General features: G+C 46.1%; 1 protein-coding gene across 2 annotated transcripts in view; it reads left to right on the top strand.

Moving 5' to 3' along the window:
* ARHGEF16 (Rho guanine nucleotide exchange factor 16) overlaps nucleotides 1–24,105 on the top strand; it is a 36,957-nt gene that overhangs the window by 5,062 nt on the left and 7,790 nt on the right. For both annotated transcript variants that reach the window (XM_079986940.1, XM_079986941.1), the window contains exons 2-12: nucleotides 1,951–2,542; nucleotides 10,075–10,126; nucleotides 11,318–11,493; nucleotides 14,388–14,444; nucleotides 16,017–16,177; nucleotides 16,523–16,675; nucleotides 17,194–17,323; nucleotides 18,110–18,184; nucleotides 19,403–19,495; nucleotides 19,970–20,127; nucleotides 23,153–23,353. In XM_079986940.1, coding sequence (XP_079843066.1) covers nucleotides 1,979–2,542; nucleotides 10,075–10,126; nucleotides 11,318–11,493; nucleotides 14,388–14,444; nucleotides 16,017–16,177; nucleotides 16,523–16,675; nucleotides 17,194–17,323; nucleotides 18,110–18,184; nucleotides 19,403–19,495; nucleotides 19,970–20,127; nucleotides 23,153–23,353 — 1,820 coding nt within the window. In that variant the 5' untranslated portion in view covers nucleotides 1,951–1,978. The remainder of the gene's footprint in view (nucleotides 1–1,950; nucleotides 2,543–10,074; nucleotides 10,127–11,317; nucleotides 11,494–14,387; nucleotides 14,445–16,016; nucleotides 16,178–16,522; nucleotides 16,676–17,193; nucleotides 17,324–18,109; nucleotides 18,185–19,402; nucleotides 19,496–19,969; nucleotides 20,128–23,152; nucleotides 23,354–24,105) is intronic.

Below are 24,105 nucleotides of genomic sequence, written 5' to 3'. Positions count from 1 at the left end.
TCTACTTGCACTTTGATGTGCTTTCGAACTGCTAGGTTGGCAGGAGCAGGGACTGAGGAACAGGAGCTCACCCCATTGTGGGGATTCGAACCGCTGGCCTTCTGATCGGCAAGTCCTAGGTTCTGTGGTTTAACCCACAGCGCCACCCACGTCCCCTTGGAGGGATATAAATAGTGTTATTGTAGCATGCCTGTACATTTCTAGAATCCTTCCAAAAGAAGAAGGAACGAAGGAGGAAACTTACTGCATCCTAGCCAGCATGAAAACAACGCTGTCCTGGGATCCCCAAATATCTTTAAACTAGGAGTTGCATGCAAGGTATCTGGAAGAGGAGCTCCCCGCCCTTTTACAGGGACAGTTGAATTAAGAATACCTTTTTGTGCCCCAACCCGCTATAGAAAACTGGAAGAGAATACTAGTTGGAAATCAGTTTGAAAACTAATCCAACAGGTTGGACAGCCTTTTTTTCTCCCCTAGTCTTTGCAAGCTGAAAGAGTTCTGCGGCCTCTATGTTTAACTTTTTAAAAAACAGTCTTGTTATGAAATTGACCGCTTCAATGGGAATGAATAAGCAACAAGGTGCCTATGAAATCATTCTCAGCAAAGGTTTAATATTATGCTTTGCTAATATTTATGGGGCACTATGCACAGGTGATTTTATGACCTATTGACCAGCCAAATGATGGTGCTGTTTAAAAAAGAAAAACACCCCATAAAGGTACATATTTCCACTTACTGAAGGAATGTCACTCAGCGGCAGCTTTGGGGGAGATGTTGTTCCTAGAAATTAATTTAAGAAGAAAGCAAGAATTTATGCAGGTTCCTCTCTTGGTGATGTGGGGTGGGCCAAATGGAAGATGGCTTGGAAAGAATTGAGTATATTTATTTATAGAAACATACAACTGTAGACTTGGAAGTGACCCCAAGGGTCATCTAGTTCAGTCTCCTGCAATGCAGACATCTCAACTAGATCGTATGTGACAGATGGCCTTCTTATGGTTGTCACAAGAAAAGGAAACATTTAGACAAATTAAATGAGGATTTCCTGCATAGTTAAGTCTGGAGCGTAGTTATTGTTGAAAAATTAACTCACACATGATGTTAGATTACAGAACAAACAAACAAAAATACAGTGGTACCTCGGGTTAAGTACTTAATTCGTTCCGGAGGTCCGTTCTTAACCTGAAACTGTTCTTAACCTGAAGCACCACTTTAGCTAATGGGGCCTCCTGTTTCTTCCGCACCACCGGAGCACGATTTCTGTTCTCATCCTGAAGCAAAGCTCTTAACCTGAAGCACTATTTCTGGGTGGAGTCTGTAACCTGAAGCATATGTAGCCTGAAGTGTATGTAACCCGAGGTACCACTGTATTCATTTTCAACTGCAGGGCAAAAAGTTGCCGCCTGTGGAATAATGTTACTATTTGGAATGCTTAGTAACTTTAGCTCCAACTGTGAATATCATAAGACAATATCCTGGTACAGTCAAACCTCAGTTTTTGATCATCTCCGTTGCTGAACATTTCGGCTCCTGATTGTTGAAAACCCAGAAGTAAGAGATCCGGTTTCCGAACGTTTTTTGGAAGCCAAACATCTGATGCGGCAGACAAGTGGCTTCCAATTGGCTCTTCTGGTTGCAAGAGCCAATCAGAAGCCATGCCTCAGAAATGGAACATTTTGGAAGTCGAACATCCTTCCGGAACGGATAACTTTCGACATCCGAGGTGCCACTGTATTTTAAAACAATTTTTTCATTTAAGTGTTACTACCTACTCCAAAAAGAGTAAGAAATATATTTTCCTCAGGGATTCTGAATGAAACCACCCAAATGGTCTCCACATGTTTATTATGTCATGGCTTTGGCAGATTCAGATCCCTAGAGACTCACATATTTTGTTTGCTTCTTGTGCTGGAAAACTGCATCCCTGATCCTCTTTCTTCCTTTCTCCAGGCCCCACAAATCTGCAGACGCCAGCGCCATGTCTCAGCGCCATTCGACCGGCTCCTTGGGAGACAAGGCCGTTCTGCTGGAGCACCAGGTCAGCTCGGAATTGCGCCTCAGCTCCAACAATGTGTCCCCACACAGCAAGCGCAGCTCTCTGGGCCCGCTGGACAGCTCTGTGTTCTTGGCCGAGCGCTCCCCATCGCCCACTGGGCCCCGCCGGATCGTCCTCAGCACCCAAAGCCCAGTCGCCCTCAAGGTGGGCACCCAGCAGCTCATCCCCAAGGGCCTGGCGGAGGGCCCCAAGCCCAAGGTCCCCTCCCGGCACCAGAGCTTCTCGGCGGCCATCTTGAGCAAGGAAGCCGCCCGAATGGACCCCAAGCGCATGTCGGCCCCCGGCATTTCGTTCAACGACCTGGAGGAAGCGGAGCTGGACGGAGGGATGCTCAAGCGCAACCTCCGCAGCATGTCGTACCGGGCCGCCATGAAGGGCCTGGGGAACGGGGAGCCCGTAGAGCCTTCCAAGTTCATTGGGGGCAGCCTGAAGCCACTGTGTGAAGAAAGCAATGGCCAAGGAGCCCGGAGCCCTGGAAGGCAGAAGGTAGGGCCTTTGTACTGCCACTGGCCCTCTAGAATAGCCTAGAATTATAGGCTATTCTAGAGGGCACAGTGGTATATAATCCACTGCTGTTATTATTTATTGCATCTCTATTCCACCTTTTTTCTCCATGGATGGATCTCAAGGTGGCCCGCTCTTTATGCGTAATAATTTTTTATTAGTTTTCAGTTACAATGATCCAATAAAAGCCTCATTGTCACAATACCAAATTATAATACAACCAATAATGCCAATTGTTCATATGCCAGACTATGTTAGAATTGATGGCTTGGTAATTTACTTTAACTCTGCATTCCAAAAACTTATAAATCCCAATTACACACCAGTCAGAATAACAAACCCTTATACCGCAGCTGCAATTTTAACGACTTCCATTCACATTAACACATCAAATAATTTACAGTCTTACAGGTAAAGCATTCAAACTCTCTCTTTGTTGTTCTTTGTGTGTGGCTATTATTCTGTCCATGATGTTTCTTCCTGTCCTTGTACTGTATTATGTCCACCTTTTGTCGGTTGTTGCTGTTCTCCACCATACCTTAGGTGGAGCTAGTACAGTGGTGCCCCGCAAGACGAATGCCTCACAAGACGAAAAACCCGCTAGACGAAAGGGTTTTCCGTTTTTCGAGGCGCTTCGCAAGACGAATTTCCCTATGGGCTTGCTTTGCAAGACGAAAACGTCTTGCGAGTCTTGCGAGTTTTTTCCCTTCCCCCCCCCTTTTCTAAGCCGCTAATAGCCGCTAAGCCGCTAATAGCCGCTAAGCCGCTAATAGCGCTAATCCGCTAAGCCGCTAATAGGGATGCTTCACAAGACGAAAAAACCGCTAGACGAAGAGACTCACGGAACGGATTATTTTTGTCTTGCGAGGCACCACTGTATTACATTGCTGTTTCATAAGTTCTCCATTGCACCGTTCCAAGCTTCATTGTTTTGCAACTCAAGCAGCTGCTGAAGCAGGTGGCCTGTTCTTTTAATCTCCACCACAACCCTGTGAGGTGGGCTAGGCCAAGAGGCAGCGACTGGCCCAAGGTCACCCAGTGAGCTTCATGGCCGAGGGGGTCAGGATTCGAACCCTGGTCTCTCCCTGTCTGATACTCTAATCACTCCACCCTGCTGGCTCTCATTTAGCAGGGAAGCCAGCAATGTGTCTTCAGTTGTTGTTGCACTCTTAATTTCCATCAGTCCCTAGCCAGCATGGCCCACGGTCAGGGTGGCAGAAGTTGTAGCCTGCTGATGCTTCCTTCCTGGGCATGGCTACCCCTGTTTTAATTGGGTTATGAACATTTCAGCAGCTGATTTGTCCCAGTCGGAAACTGGAGTAGAGTTGGGTGGATTCCTTCCATTCACCCAGAAGATGCTTGAGACTTCAGGGGTGTTTCAGGTGGACATGCCAAAAGCCCCATAGTGCCTTCCACCCTACCTCAGGAAAGGAACAAGCTGACAGTGCCACCTTCCCCAACCTGGTGCCCTCCAGATGTTGAGGGACTCCAAACCATGGCTTGCCGGTGCAATTGGTCACTCAGACCACAGTTTGTTTGTTTGGTTTTTGTATAATAATTTTTATTAAGAGTTTTGTTAATACAATAGAGAAAAGACAGAATAAACAGAAAATAAGCATAAGAAAAAACAAGCATAAAATTTAACATCTTGCAGTACCCATCTTTTCTTCATCCTTTGAACTTCCTCACATCTCACGCTCCTGCGTTCCAAATTTATAATACTTTAGCCAGCAACTTATCACCTTGTTTCAATTCTTATTGAACACATTTCCAATATTTTGTCCCTAATTTTGAAAATTTTTATCTAGGTCTTAAATATCTAATTTTAAACACAATGTTTATTCAAAATTTATTTTTCTCATGAAATTCACTCATTCTCATAATATCTATCAACTAACTTAATGGGCCCTGTTAGTCAAATCTGTCATCCTTCCTAGCACTCATATAATTTACAATGTTTTTGTAGATAATCCTTAAATTTCTTCCAATCCTCTTCCACGGCTTCCTCTCCCAGGTCTCGAATTCTGCCGGTCATTTCTGCAAGCTCCATATAGTCCTTCAGTTGCATCTGCCAATCTTCCAGCGTGGGCAAATCTTGAGTTTTCCAATATTCAGCGACGAGTATCCTTGCTGCTGTTGTTGCATACATAAATAATGTTCGATCATTCTTTAACACCCTCTGGCTCACAATGCCCAGAAGGAAGGCCTCTGGTTTCTTGGGAAAGGTATACTTAAATACCTTTTTCAACTCGTTATATATCATTTCCCAGAAGGCCTTCACCTTAGGGCAAGTCCACCAGAGGTGAAAGAATGTTCCTTCAGTTTCCTTACATTTCCAACATTTATTATCGGACAAATGATATATTTTTGCCAGCTTGACTGGGGTCATGTACCACCTATATATCATTTTCATAATATTTTCTTTCAAGGCATTACATGCCGTAAACTTCATACCGGTGGTCCATAACTTTTCCCAGTCAGCAAACATGATATTATACCCAATGTCCTGTGCCCACTTTATCATAGCTGATTTAACCGTTTCATCCTGTGTATTCCACCTCAACAGCAAGTTATACATTCTTGAAAGTAATTTAGTCTTAGGTTCTAACAGTTCTGTTTCCAATTTCGATTTTTCCACCTGGAATCCTAACTTTTTATCCAATTTAAAAGCCTCTTTAATCTGAGTGTAATGTAACCAATCTCGCACTTTATCTTTTAGTTTCTCCATACTCTGCAATCTCCAATTGTCTCCATCTCTTTCTAATATTTCCCAATACTTTGGCCATTTAACCTCCATATTGGGTCTTTTCACTGCTTTAGCTTCCATAGGTGATAACCACCTCGGGGTCTTCTTTTCTAATAAGTCTTTATATTTTGTCCAGACATTAAACACTGCTTTCCTGACAATATGATTCTTGAAATTCTTATGAATCTTAACCTTGTCATACCACAAATATGCATGCCAACCAAAAGCATTGTTAAATCCTTCCAAGTCTAAGACATCAGCGTTTTCAAGAAGCAGCCAATCTTTCAGCCAGCAGAAAGCTGCTGATTCATAGTACAACCTTAAGTCTGGCAGGGCAAACCCCCCTCTTTCTTTAGCATCAGTTAATATTTTAAACTTAATTCTGGGCTTTTTGCCCTGCCAGACAAATTTAGAAATATCTCTTTGCCACCTCCCGAAACACTCCATTTTGTCCACTATCTGTAAAGTCTGAAAAAGAAACAGCATCCTTGGCAATACATTCATTTTCATAGCAGCAATTCGGCCCAACAAGGAAAGCTTCAATCTTGACCAACTTTCTAAGTCCCTCTTGATTTCTAACCAACACTTTTCATAACACTCAGACCACAGTTTGGATTCTGAAGCCCGAGAAGTACTCAGGATTTGCTGAGATCCCAGCACTGCAGGCAGCTGGAAGATAAGACCCGTAGGGAAGGGAGGCCCCTTCCAACTCTAGGAACCCACGCAATGAAATTGTATTGTGAGCTGCTGAAGCAATGGTGTGTTTGTTTCCAAAGTGTTCAAGCTTTCATCCTCGTCCCAAATGCTTTTATTCTGGATTGGACAAATGCATACAGAGCTCCAGTTTGGCCGCAGCTGGCCCGAATTACTGCCCTGATTAGCTGAGGCCTGGCCAGCGGAGGGTCAGAGCTCAAACTTGGATTTTAAAACAAAACAAGTTAACTCTGTCCACTCCAGAAGTGAGCAAAGCAGCCTGCCATCTGGATGCAGGAAATGGTGCTGCCTTTGATAGATCCTTGGGATCTGGGGAGTTAATCACGCTCTCTATTTGAAGATGACTTTGGGGTTTCTGTCAACTTTTCCAGGGAGATTTGGAATGAATTGGAAAGGGGAGGGTGAAGGGGCGGACGTTTTCAGCACAAGAGTCCATGTAACTGGGCTTTTCTCTCCTGGAAACTTGGAAGGAGAGGGGAACCTTGCCATGGATATATGGCAGAGTTCATGCACTCCACTTAGAGTTTTGAATACACTCCGCTTAGATTTTTGAAGGACCACAAGCTGCAGATGTGGCTTGAATCAGAAAATGGATGCAAGGGTGGCCAATTTGTGATTTTTTTTCCCCGATTGAAAGTGCTGACTTCAGTGCAATTCACAGTGTTGGTTATGACCCTGTATGCACCTACCTCCTTATATGAGCCTGCCCAGGTTTTGAAATCTTCCAGGGAGGCATGAGACAAGGACTTCTTGGTGGCTGCTCCCAGATAGTGAAACTCCCTTCTACAGGGGGCTAGTCCAGTCTCCTCTCTGCTTTCCTTTCAGTAGAAAGCAAATACTTTCTTTGTTCAGACAGGTCTTTGGCCAGTAACTGTTGTGGCAGGGTATTCTGAAGGGAAGGTTGTACGTTTTTGTTTTTGTTTTGGATATGTGTGTTGTGCTTTTAAATGGTTTTCAGTGCTGGCTGTTGTTTAAATAGGGTCACTTATTTAATATTTAAATGTATTGTGCATTTGTAGCTGAATCTGTTTTGATGTATGCTGCGAATCACTTTGGGTCCTGCACTTGGGAAAAGGGTATATAAATACAGTCATACCTCAGGTTAGATGTGCTTCAGGTTGAGCATTTTCAAGTTACACTCTGTGGGGCCCCGGAAGTAACGGAGTGCATTACTTCCGGGTTTTGCTGCTCGCGCATGCGCAGATGCTCAAAAATGACGTTACGGAAACAGCAAAACGCGACCTGCAGACGCGCAGTCGCGTCTTATGTTTTACTCAGGATGCGAACAGGGCTCCTGAATGGATCCCGTTTGCATCCAGAGGCACTGCTGTACTTGAAACAAACAAACAAACAGATGTAGGAGGAGCCGTTAAGAGCCAGGAGTCCCAACGACCTCTGGAGGGCATCATGTTAGCAACCCTTGCTCTATGTTTGGTAAACTGGGACCCCGAGTACGGCATACCCTCCAACCATCCCTGTTTGCCCGGGATATTCCTGGAATTACAGAAGTCATATTGGCTTCTGAAATGATCCTGGAATGTCCTGGGGGATGAGCTGGCGCTGGCACTTGCAGTTGTGTCATTCTCACATGCAAGTCAGCAACACCAAAAGATGCTTATACACTGCCTGGCCCTTTCTGCTCCCTTGAGATTTACCTCTTGCACCCAGCCAGGAATGTCCATGATGTGGAAGAGGTGGTGGCGATCCATCTGAGGGTGCAAAGTAAGGCTTGGAAGGTGAGTTCTGAGGGTACTCCCGAAGATCAGAGACAGAGAGAGAGGCTTGGAGGACCACTTTCACCCCCTGGGCCTGAGGTTCACCACTTCTGGCCTAGGTAGGTAGGTGCTGCAGCTGCTGTGCAGTCTCTCACCACAAGAGGCAGCAGCAAGTACACCAAGGTTTGAGTCCTGACAGCTCTTGACCTGAGGGTTGATCATCGGCTATGTGTTGCAACAAGACCCAAGGTGGGTGGGAGTCTAGTATGGGGAACTGCTGCAGTGATAATGTTAGGGCTGCTGGGGGCAAAGGTCCCTGGAAAACTAAACAAAAGCTTGAGTCATTTTGGAACTTGGATTCCCCCACCCCCATCCCACACGTTGAGAAAGTGAAACTGAAATAAGGCAAAGAAGATCACACGCCAAAGTTGCAAGGTGTGTGTGAAAGACACACATTGACCAAGAGGTTATGGCCCTGTGGGAAAGGCCTTGGTTGTGTCGCTTCCTCTTAAGGCTTAAGAAGCAATGCAAGGGATCCTTTCTTGCATACTGTGCCACATTTCTCTGATGAAAATAGGGGCGTCTTATTCCATTGCTGCTGCTGTTGTTCTATTTATGCCCTGCTCAACATGGCAGAGCATGTTTCTTGCATGCAGAACACCCCAAATTCAGTCCCCAGCATCTCCAGGAAGGGCTGGGAAAGGCTTCCTTTCTAAAATGCTGGAGAGCTGCTGCCAGGCAGAGAACTGGGCCAGTGGTCTGACTCTGCCTACAGCAGCTTCCTATGTTCCACCTCTATTAGGCTGCAAGCCTAGGCTAGAAACTCCTTAATGCTGAACCCAAAACTTTGTGATGTTCATTTGTCGCAGGCCCCTTTCCTCTCTGGACTCTGCACCTTCTTCTTGCATTGTAAAACGCCGCCCGGTATTTATCCAGAGAAACGCCTCATTTTCTGGGTGGTTGTTTTTGTTTTCAAACTGGGGCTGCAAACTTGACTGCGTACGTAACTGCCATTGCAACATAATTCTCCGGCTGGCAATTGTTTCCCTCGGCTCAAATCCGGATGATCCTCTTAGGATGTTGTTTGTACATAGGTCTGAGCCAGCCGTGGGGTGGAGAAACACATGGGGGGAATTCAGCAGCAGCTGAATCTACGAAGGAGCTTGGCTCTCAGTTGCTTGTTCAGACTTCTGGGAGTCCTGAACAAGCAAGAGTTGTTCAAACAAACGGAGCAAGATCACAGAACTGTGGAGTTGGGACCAAGGGTCATCTAGCCCAACCCCGTGCACTGCAGGAATCTCAACGAGATCATACGTGGCCGGTGGCCTTTCAACCTCTGCTCAAAAATGTTGAATGATGATTGGCAAGGTTCAGTCATTGCTAATGTCTAGTATTTCATAGTGCTTCGGGGCAGGAAACTTTTTTTTCCAGATTGAGGGCCGCATTCCCTCCCGGGCAGCCTTCTGGGGGCCATAGGGAGACGGTGGGTGGGGTGAAAGTAGACTTTACCTTTGTACAGTGGAGCGCTCTCCCCAGAGAGGCTCATCTGGCAGCATCATTGCATGTCTTTAGGCACCAGGCAAAAACATTCCTCTTTACCTTGGGATCTTTTGATAAAGGGTGGTATATAAATTGAATAAGGGACGCGGGTGGCGCTGTGGGTTAAAGCACAGAGTCTAGGACTTGCCGATCAGAAGGTCATGGTTCGAATCCCCGCAACGGGGTCAGCTCCCATTACTCGGTCCCAGCTCCTGCCAACCTAGCAGCTCAAAAGCACGACAAAGTGCAAGTAGATAAATAGGTACCGCTCCGGCGGGAAGGTAAACGGTGTTTCCATGCGCTGCTCTGGTTCGCCAGAAGCGGCTTAGTCATGCTGGCCACATGACCCAGAAGCTGTACGCCGGCTCCCTTGGCCAATAAAGTGAGATGAGTGCCGCAACCCCAGAGTCGGTCACGACTGGATCTAATGGTATAAACTGAATAAACTAATAATAATAATAATAATAATAATAATAATAAATAAATAAATTAAATAAATAAATAAATATAAAAATAAAAAATACAGTAGGCTTGTTCCCCCCTCCTCTCTCTCTCTCAGGAGGGAGGGAGGAAGAGGATGGGAGCAAAACTAGAATTAGTTGGCTCCCCGTGTCATTGGCTCTGGGCCTGCCTGTTATTGGCTCTAGCGCCACCTACTGTTAGTCTCCCTGCCTTCCAGCCCACCAGTACAAATGGGCACCAGCCACCACTGTCTGCAGTATGATTTTTTTTAAAAATGGAGTGTCTGTATAGCTGCTTATGATCGCCTCCCACCCTCATTTTCTCTCTCTGTTTGACAGAGAACCTTTGGTCGGAAGCGTATGAATCGGCATGGAGGTTCCTTCAAAGATGGTGAGTAGATGGACCAGGATATTCCAGGGCACCCCTAGTCAGATTTTGGATTGATCCTGGGAGTCTTCCCTTTGCATCCATTCCACAACAGGATCTCTTAAAATAAGACGTGGTTCCTATGGGAGCAGTTTCACACAGGCGGTCAACCCCAAGGTGCCCAAATTTTTGGCAACAGGAAGTGGCAGCCTGGCTACTCTTACGTCAGTTCAGCTAGGGATCCTCAGGGCTGTGTTTTGTGCTAGCCCCCTACTCAAACCCATTGAAATGAATGGACTGCTGAAATGAATTGCTAACTTCGGTCCATTAAATTCAACAGGTCTACCCTGAGTAAAACTTAGTTGCCTGCAACCCCCTCACTCGGGTAGTTGTTTTCTGCTGCTAAGGACTCCCCATGCCTAGGAACATGTGAGTTCTTGGTGGGAATTACAAGTGGAAGCTGCAACAAAATGTTGCAGTGCAGAGTGATTTTGTTAAGGGTGCCAGGCATTTGAACCCTCTTCCATCCCCCCTTTCAGTCAGGCAGCATTCCAGGGTCCATTCTCAAGTGTCGTTTGGGCTGTTTTTCCTCTTTCTCGCTCTCTCTCTCACACACCCCTTTAGCTTGTTAACATGGGCAGCTGCATTTTCCTGAGTCAGACCCCTGTTCTGTCCAGCTCAGGATTAGTTACATTGACTGGCAGCAGCTCTTTGGGGTTTTAGGCAAGGGGACATCCCCAGACCTACCCAGAGATGCTGGGGATGGAACCTGGGACCTTCTGCCTGCATAGCTGAGACTTGTATTCACCTTGAAAGTTTTCTTCCCCCTAAAATCTCCTGTTTAATATACTTGAGCAAACCTTGTTTTCTCCAAAGCCTTCTGATGCTTGCTTCATAAAAGATATCAATGCAGAAGAATGAGTTTACTATTACTGCATAGCAGGGGCAGCCAGTGTACTGTGAAACCCACAGATGTTTTAGGACTCTCAGCTCCCATTAGCCCCAAATGGTCAGAGATGGTGGGAGATGTTGTTGAGGAACGTCTAGAGGGCCCCACATCATCCACTCCTGGTATATAAGATTCATATTGGTAATGCGCTTCCATAGCGTTAGCACATAGGTTGGGAAAATGTGTGTCTTTGGGGAGCAAAGAGTTACCTTTGGGCAGCCTGAGGTTTCTCAGCATCGCTGATCCGCGCCACTTCTCTATCCCAGATCCCCGCCTGTATCAAGAGATTCGCGAGAAAGGTCTCAACTCCATCAGCCACGAGTCAGATGACGACCTCCTGGAGGTGGAAACCATCCCCGAGGAACCACCTGCCACAGATTCCTCCACCATTGTGGTGAAGAACTACCGGCCTGCTCACATGACCTGGAGCCAGCTGCCAGAGGTAGGAATGGGAGATCGCTAGAAGGTGAGGGATCCCGTCTTTTAGAACAGCAGCTGGGAACCTCCTTGAATCAGGCCCAGTAGGCCTTCCCAGTTGCTCCATTTTGGCCAGAACGTGCCCACCTGCCCTGCACATGATGCCACGTATGATGAGGACAGCTGTGGAGCAGGTAAAGGCACAGCAAGGATGAAATGCACTAGCTGATCATTGATGATTTTGTACATGGACACATGATATACCAGTGACATCAGGTGATTGAAAGGCCTCTGGCCCCACCCATCTGTGGTCTATGGTATACAAGAGGGGTCATTCTGTTTTTGAAGGACAGTTTCTTCGATTTTGGGTACCTACGGAGCTACCTTATAGAAATACTTTTCGCGCCATTGGTCGGTGAAGCTCTGGCCTTGTTTGCATTTATTAGCCTTCAACTTTCCTAGCTTCCGCAGAGCTGTTTTGCAACATTGTTGTTGTTTAGTCATGTCTGACTCTTCATGACCCCATGGTCCAGAGCACGCCAGGCACTCCTGTCTTCCACTGCCTCCCATAGCTTGGTCAAACTCATGTTCGTAGCTTCAAGAACACTGTCCAACCATCTCATCATCTGTCATCCCCTTCTCCTTGTGCCCTCCATCTTTCCCAACATCAGGGTCTTTTCCAGGGAGTCTTCTCTTCTCATGAGGTGGCCAAAGTATTGGAGCCTCAGCTTCACGATCTGTCCTTCCAGTGAGCACTCAGGGCTGATTTCCTTAAGAATGGATACGTTTGATCTTCTTGCAGTCCATGGGACTCTCAAGAGTCTCCTCCAGCACCATAATTCAAAAGCATCAATTCTTCGGCGATCAGCCTTCTTTATGGTTCAGCTCTCACTTCCATACATCACTACTGGGAAAACTATAGCTTTATCTATACGGACCTTTGCAACATAGCCCACTGAATATAAATGTGGTGCCAATGATGTAGGGGGACCAGGTGGGTTCATAAATGAGTTGCCGTTCCCTCAAATGAGTTCTTTCTGACAGTGGGTCTCTGGGATCCTTCCCTAATACTGAAAATATAGCAGTGTGGATGCCAGGCAAGACTTGTTGGGGAGAGAGTACTACAACTGGGAAAGACCCTCTTGATGGTTTGCCCCCTTCCTTGTCTGATGGCCTCGGCACATGGGCAGTTTGAGGTGGAAACTATATGTGCTCAAGCCGCAGACTGCTGTACTGGTACACACCAACAGTGAATCTCAGAAGTGGAGCAGGAGGAGTCATAACTTAGTGGTATGCAGGAGGTCCCAGGTTCAGTCCCCAGCATCTCCAGGTCAGGTTGGGTGAGATCCCTGTCTGAAATCCTGGAGAGCCACTGCAGTGTTCTAACTCTGGATTAGGGAGCGTCCTGTGTTCCAGGAATGTACTTCAGGTGGATTTCTTCTGCTTCAGTCAATATTTGCACACCTGTCTCCCACACCCTTTTCGACATGTGTGTTTTGGCTACTGTGGAACTCTCAGTAGAAGTTCCCCTGCAGCAGACAGAATTGCCTTGGAGAAATGGATGGTGCAACATTCAGTTGGGATGATGTGACCTGAAGGAGTGGCTTTGCCCCTGAGGCTCACCTGCCTTTTCTTATCTGACCTGGTATTGTCCTCCTCCACTTTTTTAAAAAAACAACAACTAAACATTTCCTCCTGAGATGGTTCCAAAGTTCATCTGCTTCACCTGGCAGGATTAATGGAGTTTGCTGAAACGCAGCTCTGATGTTTTTTTCCCTTTTCTTTTCAAGCTCTGGGGGCGTTGCAGGTGAGAGTGGAAACTCCCTGAGCAAGGAGCTCCCTAGTAACTCTACATTGCCACGTAATGTTTGTTCTGCATTTGCAAGGAATCGACCCGTTAGTGTGGCACCAGGACTCCCTGCACATTATTATTAGGCTGTATTGTTTTCTGCACCTACCAAACCCTTTCTAGCCTCCTCAGGCATGCATTTCTCTAACATGTACTTTGATTACATATGTTTTAACTTTTCTGATTTTATTTGTATTTTGATTATATTCTATGTTGGCTTGTTTTTAACATTTGATATACCAGTAATTGGCATTTTGGAAGGAATACGTTACATTGTTTTATGTAAACCAGTAAAAATAGGGGGAGCTTTTTCAGCCTGAGGGCCACATAGCCTTCTGAACAATGTCCTGAGGGCCATATGGTGGGTGGGGCCAGAGGCTAAAGTGGGAGGAGCAACTGATACAAATTTTACCTTTGTACAATAGGCTGATTTCTACACGCAACCAGTCTCCCTCCTCCATCCAGCTAAGCAAGAGGCATGATCAGAGTTCAAGGGCACATTCCAGCCAGGCAAAAATACCTGAGGGTGAAGCAAGGCCAACTAGGGGTGTGGCCTGGGGAGTTCCAAGGGCTGGACGGAGCTGCCTAGAGGGCCACATTCAGCCCCTAAGCCTCAGCCCCTGGGTTAGAGATTTTTGATTGTTATATAAATAAATAACAAAAATAAAGGGGAACTCAATCTGGCTTGTTCAGTGTGAGTGACTTAGCTCTGGGATAATATGTAGTGGCGGTGAAGAGGGGCAGATTTGTTTTGTCTTCATGGGAAAAACTTCGTAGTTTCATTCCTGTAACTTTCTTTCCATGTTCTAAAAACAAAAGATGGATTCTTCTTCTTCATCATCATCATCATCAAATGAGTTCTTAACATACAAATGGGCACCCTGTAATCCTATAACCACTTACCAGGGAGGAAACCCCATTGAATTCTATGTGACTTGCCTTTTTTTTTTAAAGTGCCCTTCTTGCACCCCCATGGCCACCTGTGGGGTCCTTGGTCATGTGGTTCCACAGAAGGAATGTCTGAAAACTATCAATGAGTCTGCAAGCCACTCAAAATTTGTCTTCTGCAGGTGCAGGAAGCCGGAATCCTGGAGCAGATATCCCCGGAAGAGCGCAAACGGCAGGAGGTAAGGGAAGCCAGGAGGCTCAAACAAGCTTCCTGCTTGGTGCTAGAAGAGTACCGGTTTTTTTCTGTGTATAAGACACCCCCATGTATAAGACGCCCCCTATTTTTGGGGACTCCAGATTAATAAAATGGGAGATTGCCCAGAGTTGTTGAGTTTTTTTTAGGGGAAATTGTCAAAATTCACTCACCTGCCTGACCTACGCTGCGACTTGCACGCGACGCAAAATCCCTGGCCGCAGCAACAACAAATAACATGCCAAATAGCCACTGACTATCTCCGGCTCATGGCAGCAACCAATCACATGTCCCCACAATGCACTATCTGTGTATAACGTGACCCCCAATTTTTAATACAATTTTTAAGGAAGAAAAGCTCGTCTTATACATGGAAAAGTACAGTATGTTGCGCAAAGTGCTGTGGTAATGGGAGAAGTGGCATGGTTTTGAATACCTTGTGAATTCTCCCAAACAATGAGTTCCTTTCAAGCTGCTGTGTCTCTTTATTCCCTGTTTCAGATTGTTTCGCTTAATAGTCTTATGGAGGGCTTCTCTTTCTCTTTTATTTGTTAGTCACTTTTCTCAAGGAGGGACCATAAGCAGCTGACATTAAAACCAATAAGAACACACTATTTAAAAATACAGACAAAACAGATCAGGACTTGCAGACCCCACCCCACTAATGTCATATCGAGGGCCAAGAGCCCAGGTAAAGAGAAGAATCTTTGCCTGGCACCTGAAAATTGACCAGAGATGGCTCCAGGCATGACTCCCTGGGAGGGAGAGGATTCCACAAGTGGAGGGGGCCACCACTGAAAAGTCCCAGTCTTGTGTTGCCACCCTCTGAACCTCCCATGGAGGAGGGGCACTTGAGAAGAAGAGCCTCAGATTATGATCACAGGGTCTGGCTCAGTTCATGTGGCAGGAGGCAGTTCCTGAGGTCCTGAGCCACATCAGGCTTTATAGGTCAAAACTATGATTTTTGAATGGAGTCAGGAAACAAATGCAGTCATGCCAAAATCGGTGTTATGTGTTCTGACCATGCTGCCTAGTCAACAATCTGGCTGCTGAATTGTGTATTAACTGCGGTTTCCAAATCATCTTCAAAGGCAGCCTGATACAGAATGCAGTGCCAGAACATAAACAATAAATGTCAGATCGCTAAAGTGGGTTGCTGGATTTTTTTTGGGGGGAGGGGAATCTATCTGCCTCATTATTCTGGAGATTAGAGCCCCAGATTTTTGCCCACAGTTCTATCCAGTTGGCACCATTAATAGTGCCGATGTTGGTGGCTGCAGACCAACATTTCACTTGCCAGCATCTGAAAATGCACCCCTGCCACATAGCTGCATGAACAGATCAGTTGGAAGAGCATGAGACTCTTAACCTCAGTGTTGTGGGTCTGACTTACACATTGGGCAAAAGATTCCTGCATTGCAAGGGGTTGGACTAGATGACCCTGCGGGGGTCCCTTCCACCTCTACAGTTCCATGATCAGCTACGATCTACGATCAGCCTAAAAGGGCTGTCCACTCATGTTCACCTTTCTGTCTCTCCATCCTTTTTTCCCCTGCAGGCGATCTTTGAGATCATTACCTCTGAGTATTCCTACATGCGCAGCCTGGAGATCCTGGTGAACCACTTCATGAAGTCGGAGGCACTGAAGGACACCATGAATCAGACGGATCACCACCACCTCTTCTCCAACATTGGGGATATCCTGGCTGCCAGCAAGAGGTAAATCTCAAGCCTCAGGCAGCTGCCTGTGTGGTGTAGCAGTTATAACAGGCTCCCCATCCCTGAGTTAAGAGTGTTGGACTTGGTGACAACCAAATTCATATCCCTGCTCAGCTAGAAAGCAACACTGGGTGACCTTGAGCTGGCCACTGGCCTTTTTTGACCTACCTGGCAAAGTGGTTGTGAGGATTCCTCCTGAGATCCTTGGACTGTTCACCTTTGGATCTGCTTAACTGTTCTGGGCACCACAGTTTAAGGAGGATATTGACAAGCTGAAACATGTGCAGAGGAGGCTGACCATGAAACTCAGTTTCTCAACCTCCCTCTTATTTATTGTACCTCTAGCTTTTTTGAGGACTTGGAGAAAAGGCATCAGGAGAACGTCCTGATCCCAGACATCAGCGACATCGTAGAGACTCACGCGACTAATAATTTTAATCCATACGTCATCTATTGTTCGAATGAAGTCTACCAACAGAGGACCCTTCAGAAGCTGTTGTAAGTGACTGCAGTCATCCTCCTCCCCCAAACTTAAAAGATTATTTATAAGCTTTGGTGTATTAAAGTCCAACCCATGTGGCTTGGTGTAGAGACTTAGAATCTTGCCCCTGCTATGAACCCAAGTGGCCTTAGCCTTCAGTCTCCCCCATCTGTGATATGGGAATAATAACACCGGCAGCTCTGTAATTGTATGATTCTAAGTAAGTGCTACTGAATGCCAACTTAATCCTACTCAGAGTAGACCCACTGAAATTCATTACCCTAAGTTAGTCATGCCCATTGACTTCAATAGGTCTGCTCTGAGCAGGACTAATTTGGATTCAACCCTTAATCCAAGGTAGGTAGTAGCTGAATTCATTGAAACTCCCAGTTTGATACTCTACTACTCTACTCTTTCTTGCACCAGGAGGCGACCTTGTGTGTGTGTGTGTATTCAGGTTATCCATTTAAAGTGTAAAAAGCATGCATTGCATTGGTCACAAGAAGCTAAAGTGGTGTTTTCTGTTCTGTTGCAGAACCACAAATCCTGCCTTTAAAGAGACCCTGAAACACATTGAGCAGAAACCAGAGTGTGGCAGCCTTCCCTTGATCTCTTTCCTTATCAACCCCATGCAGAGAGTTACTCGCCTGCCTCTTCTGATGGATGTAAGAGCAAGCAGAGGGGCACATGGAAATATATATGCCCATCTGTTGTTGTTTACCTGCCTGTCATCCCGGGGGCGGGGGGTGGGTTGCAGCATTAAAACACAATATTAATGTCTACCATTCATCAGGCTGAAAGCTGGGATTCTTTCCTCTGACCTTCGAACCTCATTAACAGGCCATGCTGCTAGACCCTGGTGAGGAAGCTGCTTATGCTTCTCATTCATTCATTCATTCATTCATACCTGACCCTTGGCCCCAGATTTACTGGGCCCCTCACTGATCTGCATGTTCTTTAAGACTGCTACATGTTCCCAAAGAGAAGACTGAATGATATACCTAAAATCCTGCAATTCTAATAGTAATGTTCTGTGTGTTCTGATCAGACCTATTCTGAAACACAGTCATCCTTCAAAATTTGCAGTTCTCCATCCAAGTAATATGTCCAGAAATTCATATGCTGGGATAAAGTGTGCATCAGGATACATTTATTCATGAAAACAACATATAACAAAATACTTTCTGTTAGGCAAAAAATGCATTGCAAAAAAGTGTATATTAGAGGAAGTAAGGAGGAATAATTCATGAGAATTATTTTTAAAATTGCATGTTGATGTAGAACTGTGGCAAACTGGCCTCAAGATTGGAAAAAACACACCAATAAACTAAAATTGGCAGATATGCCCCTCCCTTAGCTGAGCGGACGGTCAAGAACAGGTTGCAGGTTGGGGCAGCCAATAGTTTTGGAAGGGGGAAATGAAGTGGTGTGGATGTTCTGTTCCATTTCAGACTGTCTGCCAGAAAACCCAGATGCATAGTAGAGCTTACGAAGCAGCGACTCAGGCTTTGAAAGCCATCAGTAAGGTAAGAGACTTTCTCCAGCTCTCTTTGTGTGATCACATTTTTTGAAGAATGATACGGGCTTTTCTGCAGTTAGGAAAGTGATGGGAGGCAAATTGGTTGAGAATCGTGCGGTGGATAGATGGTTAATGGGAAGACATGTAAACACCTTACAAGCAAATCAGGATGAATGTTTATTGCCGCATAACCCTCCTGAAAATGGGAACAAATGCTCCATAGAGCAAATTGGAATGGAGGCTCAATAAGGACTGGACATAGTCTAACCTCCACATAAGCTTCCCACGAGCATATGAGGATGAATGCTCCATAAACTGGTTGTTTGGGGGAGCCCCAGAATTGGTTGCTCAATGTTTAATCTAATGAAGGAAAAAACAAGGAGATGCTTTCTTGGACAGCTGGGGCTCTCATGTGTGGTCTGGAACCAATCAAAACAAATCAATAAATTCTGATAGAAAAATTCATATTGTCAAGGCCACAATAGTTTTCAAGAGGCGCCTGAAATTAGGGAGGGGCTGTTCCTGTCAAACCTTTAACAGGAGATTGCAGAAAGACAATCCATTTAGCAACCCATTCCTCTAATTTAGTGGTGTCCAAACTTCTTTCAAAGAGGGCCAGATTTGATGAAGTGAAGGGCCGTGAGGGCTGACCAGAGTTGTTGACCCCTTTTTTTGGATTGAAGGATGTAAGTTGTTGAGCTTTTTAAAGGATTTTACCCCAGGAAATAAACCGACCAGCGGGCCAGATTAGGCCTCCAAAACAGTCTTTGGACATGCCTGCTCTAATTCCAGCATTTTGGGTTTGAGTGCTGTTGCAGATGTAGCTAAAACTGAATTACACATGTGCAAAAAGTGGAAGGATCAGCAGACTCTGGGGAACCCCAACTTTTGCAGATGTACCCAACCTGTACCTGTCCCCCCAAAGAGGGAGGAGGGAAGCAGCCCAGTAAGGACTAAGCATGTTCAGTGAGCATGGAATGCTGACTGATGGACTGGAGGGGGGAGACTCAGAAAACCAGGTGGGATGGGAAATAGAATGGAGCCAAAGGCATGGAATGGAGTGTCACCAGGGAGGGTTAGGACTGACAGGCTGGAGAGGTGCACAGGAGCACCCCCGTGTTGCACCATTACTATTTTTCCTGCAGCTCCCACTTGTGCAGGAGATGACAATAGAGACGATGTTGCATTTACAAAAGTATGTTTCTGCCTCTCCTTTATGCCCCAGCTCGTGAAGAGGTGCAACGAGGGTGCCCACACCATGGAGAGAACCGAGCAGATGTACACGTTGCAGAAGCAGCTGGAGTTTGGAAAGATCAAGGTGTGAGATTTGGAAGGTGTAAATCTTTTTTTTCCCAGCGCGGCTCTGCCCCTTAGGCTTGATGGCAAGTTGTGGCATACTGGTTGGACTTGGGGCCCTGCGAATCCTCACTCAGCCTCCCTTGGTGACCTTGGGCCAACTGCTGTCCTTCTCCCTAACCTACCTCACAGGGCTGTTGTGTCTAACTCCCTTTTAAAAACATCCAAGTTGTTGGCCATTGCTAGAACTTCACCTTTACACCCAGAGAGCCCACCTTGTTGCTAGGCCTTGTGTTCACCTGGGCCTTTTGGAGACAAAAGGAAGGGAGTATTTTGAGGAGGGGCTGTTTCTCAAGTTGGGAGCGGTCTGGGGGACAGTGCCATTTTGGATTTGCCCCTGGCTAACTCTGAATGTGTCTGGTTCCATGATATACTTGTTATAACCCTTTGGTTGAATTTGCTATATTGACCAATGTCACCCTGGGTCTTTCCCCAGAACTTCCCACTGATTTCTGCTTCCCGGTGGCTGCTGAAAAGGGGGGAACTCTCCATGCCTCTGGCGGAAGAAGGTGGAATTTTCCGAAAGGGCTCTGGACGTGGGAACTGCTATCTCTTTGTGTTCAACGATGTCTTGATCATCACCAAGAAAAAGAGGTGTGAGAGAGGCCATTTTTAGTGGAACAAACTTCACCTTGCGTAGGGGGAATTTTATTTTGTGCATGATTTATTTATTTTTACCTCACGAAGTCGCTCGCAATGCGCATCAACAAGGCTCTGCTTTATTCATCTGGCAAACACCATCTCAGTCCCTGTTGATGCCTCTTTTTAAATTAATATTTATAGCAAATCTAACACAGAAATGGGAAAATGGGAAATTAAAAAAACCCTCACCATCTCACGCTGAAAATACAATAGCCACTGACACATCCATCTTAATTTAAAATATGCAAATCTGTAGTAGCCATCCAAATGTCCAGATGGCTGTCCACATGAACCCATGATATTTTAAAGAAATATGTTTAAATGTAGCAAGTCCTCAAGCCATTGCATTAATAGGCGCTGGGTGCTTATCCTTCCAGGACTGAAGTGATCGTGCCAGGTGTGCTTTCCTGGGGAGAACATCCCACAAACCTGGGAGCCACCACTAAAAAGGCCTGTTCTTACGTTTCCACCCTCCACAGCTACGGGGCACATGAAAAAGGGCTGAACAGGGATTTGAACCTAAGTCAACCTGGTTTAATTCTCTCTTAGTCTCACTCTTGATGTCCTTCTGTGATACAAAAGAAAATTAGGTAGATTCCTTTAAGAGGGGTTGAGTCTATGGGTGTTTTTAAGGCCTGCTTCCCAGCAACCAAGGTAAAACCCAAGAAAAGTCTGTGTAGATTTCCTGCCTAATGTGTGAGGGTTTCTGGTTAATGCCTAGAGGCATCAGCAGTAGGAAAAAACCCTGACGGAAAGAGGCTTTGCAGACTATCTTGAGGGCTGCTCAGAACTGCAAATGGAAAAAAAACCCCATCAATCGCGTCACGAAGGTCTGCTGGATGGAGGGAGATGGCTGCTTCTTCAGAGGAGGATGTTCTGGTGTCAGTGGGATGCATTTTACTCTCTTCTCTCTCCCCCCCCACCCAACATTGGGTTTTGGTCTCTTTAGACACAAAGGTGGAGATCCTGTGGCCCTTTCATTATGGGAAGCCTGCAAGCACAATGTAGTGTGTGTGTGTGTGTGTGGTCATGTGATGCCCATGACAAGTTACCTCAGATTTGCAAATGTGCCCATGGACCCAAAAATTACCAATCTCCTATTATAACCATTGCCCCTTCAGTGGATTAACATTTGATGTTTTGAAGTTTCGGGATGTTTTCGGTCACTTGGGGTCAGGTGGCGAGGATGTTTCTGGCCAGGCGCTGGTGTGCAGAAACACTTGAAAACCGTCTTTTGTGATAAGGAAGGAGCTGAGGAATTCCTTGTGGAATGTGAAGTCATCATAAGCTGCGCATTGGTTTTTTGTTCCGTTTTTTTCTCTTTGCAAGATTGCGGGGACTGTGGCCCTGTCCCTACATTCCTTCTCTGAGATTCGCCGTACTGGCCAAGACTCTATTTCACTATTTTTTTCCCTCCCTCATTCTTTTTTTATGTCATTTGGGGGGGAAATCTCCCCCCACCCTGCTTGGAATGCCTCTTGCCTGCTCGCTGTAGAATGGTGAGCGGCTGATTTATGTGGGAAGTGTCTGCCGAGAGGGACGTGGTTTGTGGCCTGCCCATTCCCAAATGATTCTTTAATGGGAATTTTGGCACAAAGAGGAGCCAGGCTTCTGTCTGTCATGGGAAAACTCTTCCTCTCTCACACATCAGGCTTCAGTCACTCTCTCTGGAATTGACTGCGGAATGCCAGAATGACTGATTTTTCATTTCATTTTATGAATCATTCTATAGCAGGGCTGTGAGGCCTGCAGTCTTCCAGATGTTGCTGGACTCCAACTCCCATCACCCCTGACCATTGATTGTGCTGGCTGGGGCTGATGGGAGTTGGAGTCCATCCACGCTTGGAGGTCCCGCAGGTTCTCCAGCCCTGTCCTACAGCAAGCAAAGAGCCTTGAAAAAAGAATTTCCCTAAGGAAGGACCATCTTGCTCTTCAATGTGAATCTTGCAAGACCAGCTCCCTTCCTTGCTGGCCTCTTTCTGCCTGGTTGGGAGGGAGGAGCACTGACTGACTGACTGACCGACTCCATCGCCAAAAGTTGAGTCTGGCGAAGAGACCAGAGACCGTCTTGGCTGAGAGTCCTTCACAAACTGCTTCTTGGGATGCCTGCAGACATTTGGGGTGGGGTATTGATTAGGGGTGTTTGTTGGGGTCAAGATTTAATTTTCGAGCTGTTAATATTGATGTTCTTTATAACTGATTTTTTTTGTATCTTTATTTTTAGACTTGTGTGGGGATTGTTTAACTTTGTGGCACACATTTTGATAAGTTTTTATTTATTGCTCGCAACTGCTTTTGTTGTATTGTAATCATGTAAATCTTTCCGGGTTGTAAGCTGCCTTGAGAGTGGAATGTTATTAGGGAATCATAATAACAATTTATTTATTTATACCTATCCACTCTGGGCAGCTCCCAACAGAATATTAAAAATACGATAAAACATCAAACATTAAAAACTTCCCGATGCAGGGCTGCCTTCAGATGTTTTCTAAAAGTTGTGTAGTTCTTTATCTCCTTGACATCTGATGGGAGGGCGTTCCACAGGGAGGGCGCAATTGCCAAGGCAGAATACAAACAAATGATGATAATTAGAAGGGAACTTTGGAGGGAACTGTTGGATATTTTAGGATACTTTGTCCCAAGCTGTCGAAAACAAGACAGCCAGTAGATTAATTCATTTACAGCCTTTCCTGGCCTCATGCCTTCCAGAATATGCTGGACTCCAAATCCCATCAGTCCCACCCAGCATGCCCAGATGTTGGGGGATTATGGGAGTTGTAGTCCAGCAACATCTGGAGGTTCTACTGCCACCATTATAGAAGGAAGTTAATGGTCACAGTTGCCTTGAGGGCACTTCCATTGTTCACAAACCATTTTGTAGCAAGTAAAACGTTAGTGCAATTCCGCCGTACACAATTCTTCCTGGCTCTTGTCTCATGCCCGGTCCCTTTCACTGGCTCTCTTTTATTTCTTGCAGCGAGGAGAGCTACATGGTTCTCAACTACGCCATGCTTGACCAGCTTTCGGTGGACAAAATTGAAAACCCGGATGCTCCCTCTTCTCCCCCCGGCAAGCCGGGTTCGAGTGGTGCATTCCGCTTTGGCCACTTGTTCCGTGTGACCATGAACAAGGACAGCGAAGGCAAGCGAGAGGCGATAGTACTGGCCGCAGAATCCCTGTGAGTATTGGTTTGATTGGTGCAGAGGGCTGGCATCACTGGGCACCTTCCAGGGCAGTTGTGCCCAGTGGGTAGAGGACACGTGATCAAGCAGAGGAAGGTGGGCACTGGAGAGATTTCCGTGCTTGCTGTTGGGTGGGTGGCTGTTTCCACCTGACTTTCCCTATCCTTCAGTCCTCTGTGCCTGCATGGGATGAAGCCTTGTGTCCATCCAGCTTAGGATCATCTACACTGACTGGCAGTGGCTCTCCGGGGTTTCGGACGGGGGACATTCTCAGCCCCTACCTGCAGACGTCGAGGATTGAACCTCAGACCTTCTGCATGCAAAGCAGATGCTCTACCACCAATCCAACCAGTCTTTGCAGGAACTGTGTAACTAAGAGCTAGTGCAGGGGTGGAGAAGTTGTTGGATGTTGTTGGACTACAATTCCCATCATTCCCTGCCAGCATGACCAATGCCCAGGCAGTATGGTCATTGTCCAACAACAGCTGGGGGACACAGGTCCTCATTCCTTGCTTTCTTCCTCTTCACTTCCATCCCTCATTCCTGTATCTTTGTCTAAGCCTGAAGGTAGCTGGGTTTATATTTGCAAGGTGCCTTGGGAACCTATTCCCAGTGGGATAAAATGCATTAAATATATAGGGTTGTAGCCAACCTTAGTCCTACTAATGATGTTCTACTGTGCTTGATGTTTTAATCTGTTGGAAGCCGCCCAGAGTGGCTTAGGCAAACCAGTCAGAAGGGCAACAAA

The sequence above is a fragment of the Podarcis cretensis genome, assembly GCF_951804945.1.
Source record: "Podarcis cretensis genome assembly, chromosome: 8".
In the NCBI taxonomy this organism is placed as follows: Eukaryota; Metazoa; Chordata; class Lepidosauria; order Squamata; family Lacertidae; genus Podarcis; species Podarcis cretensis.
The sequence above is the reverse complement of the archived record's forward strand: the minus strand, read 5'-3'. Positions and strand labels throughout refer to the sequence as shown.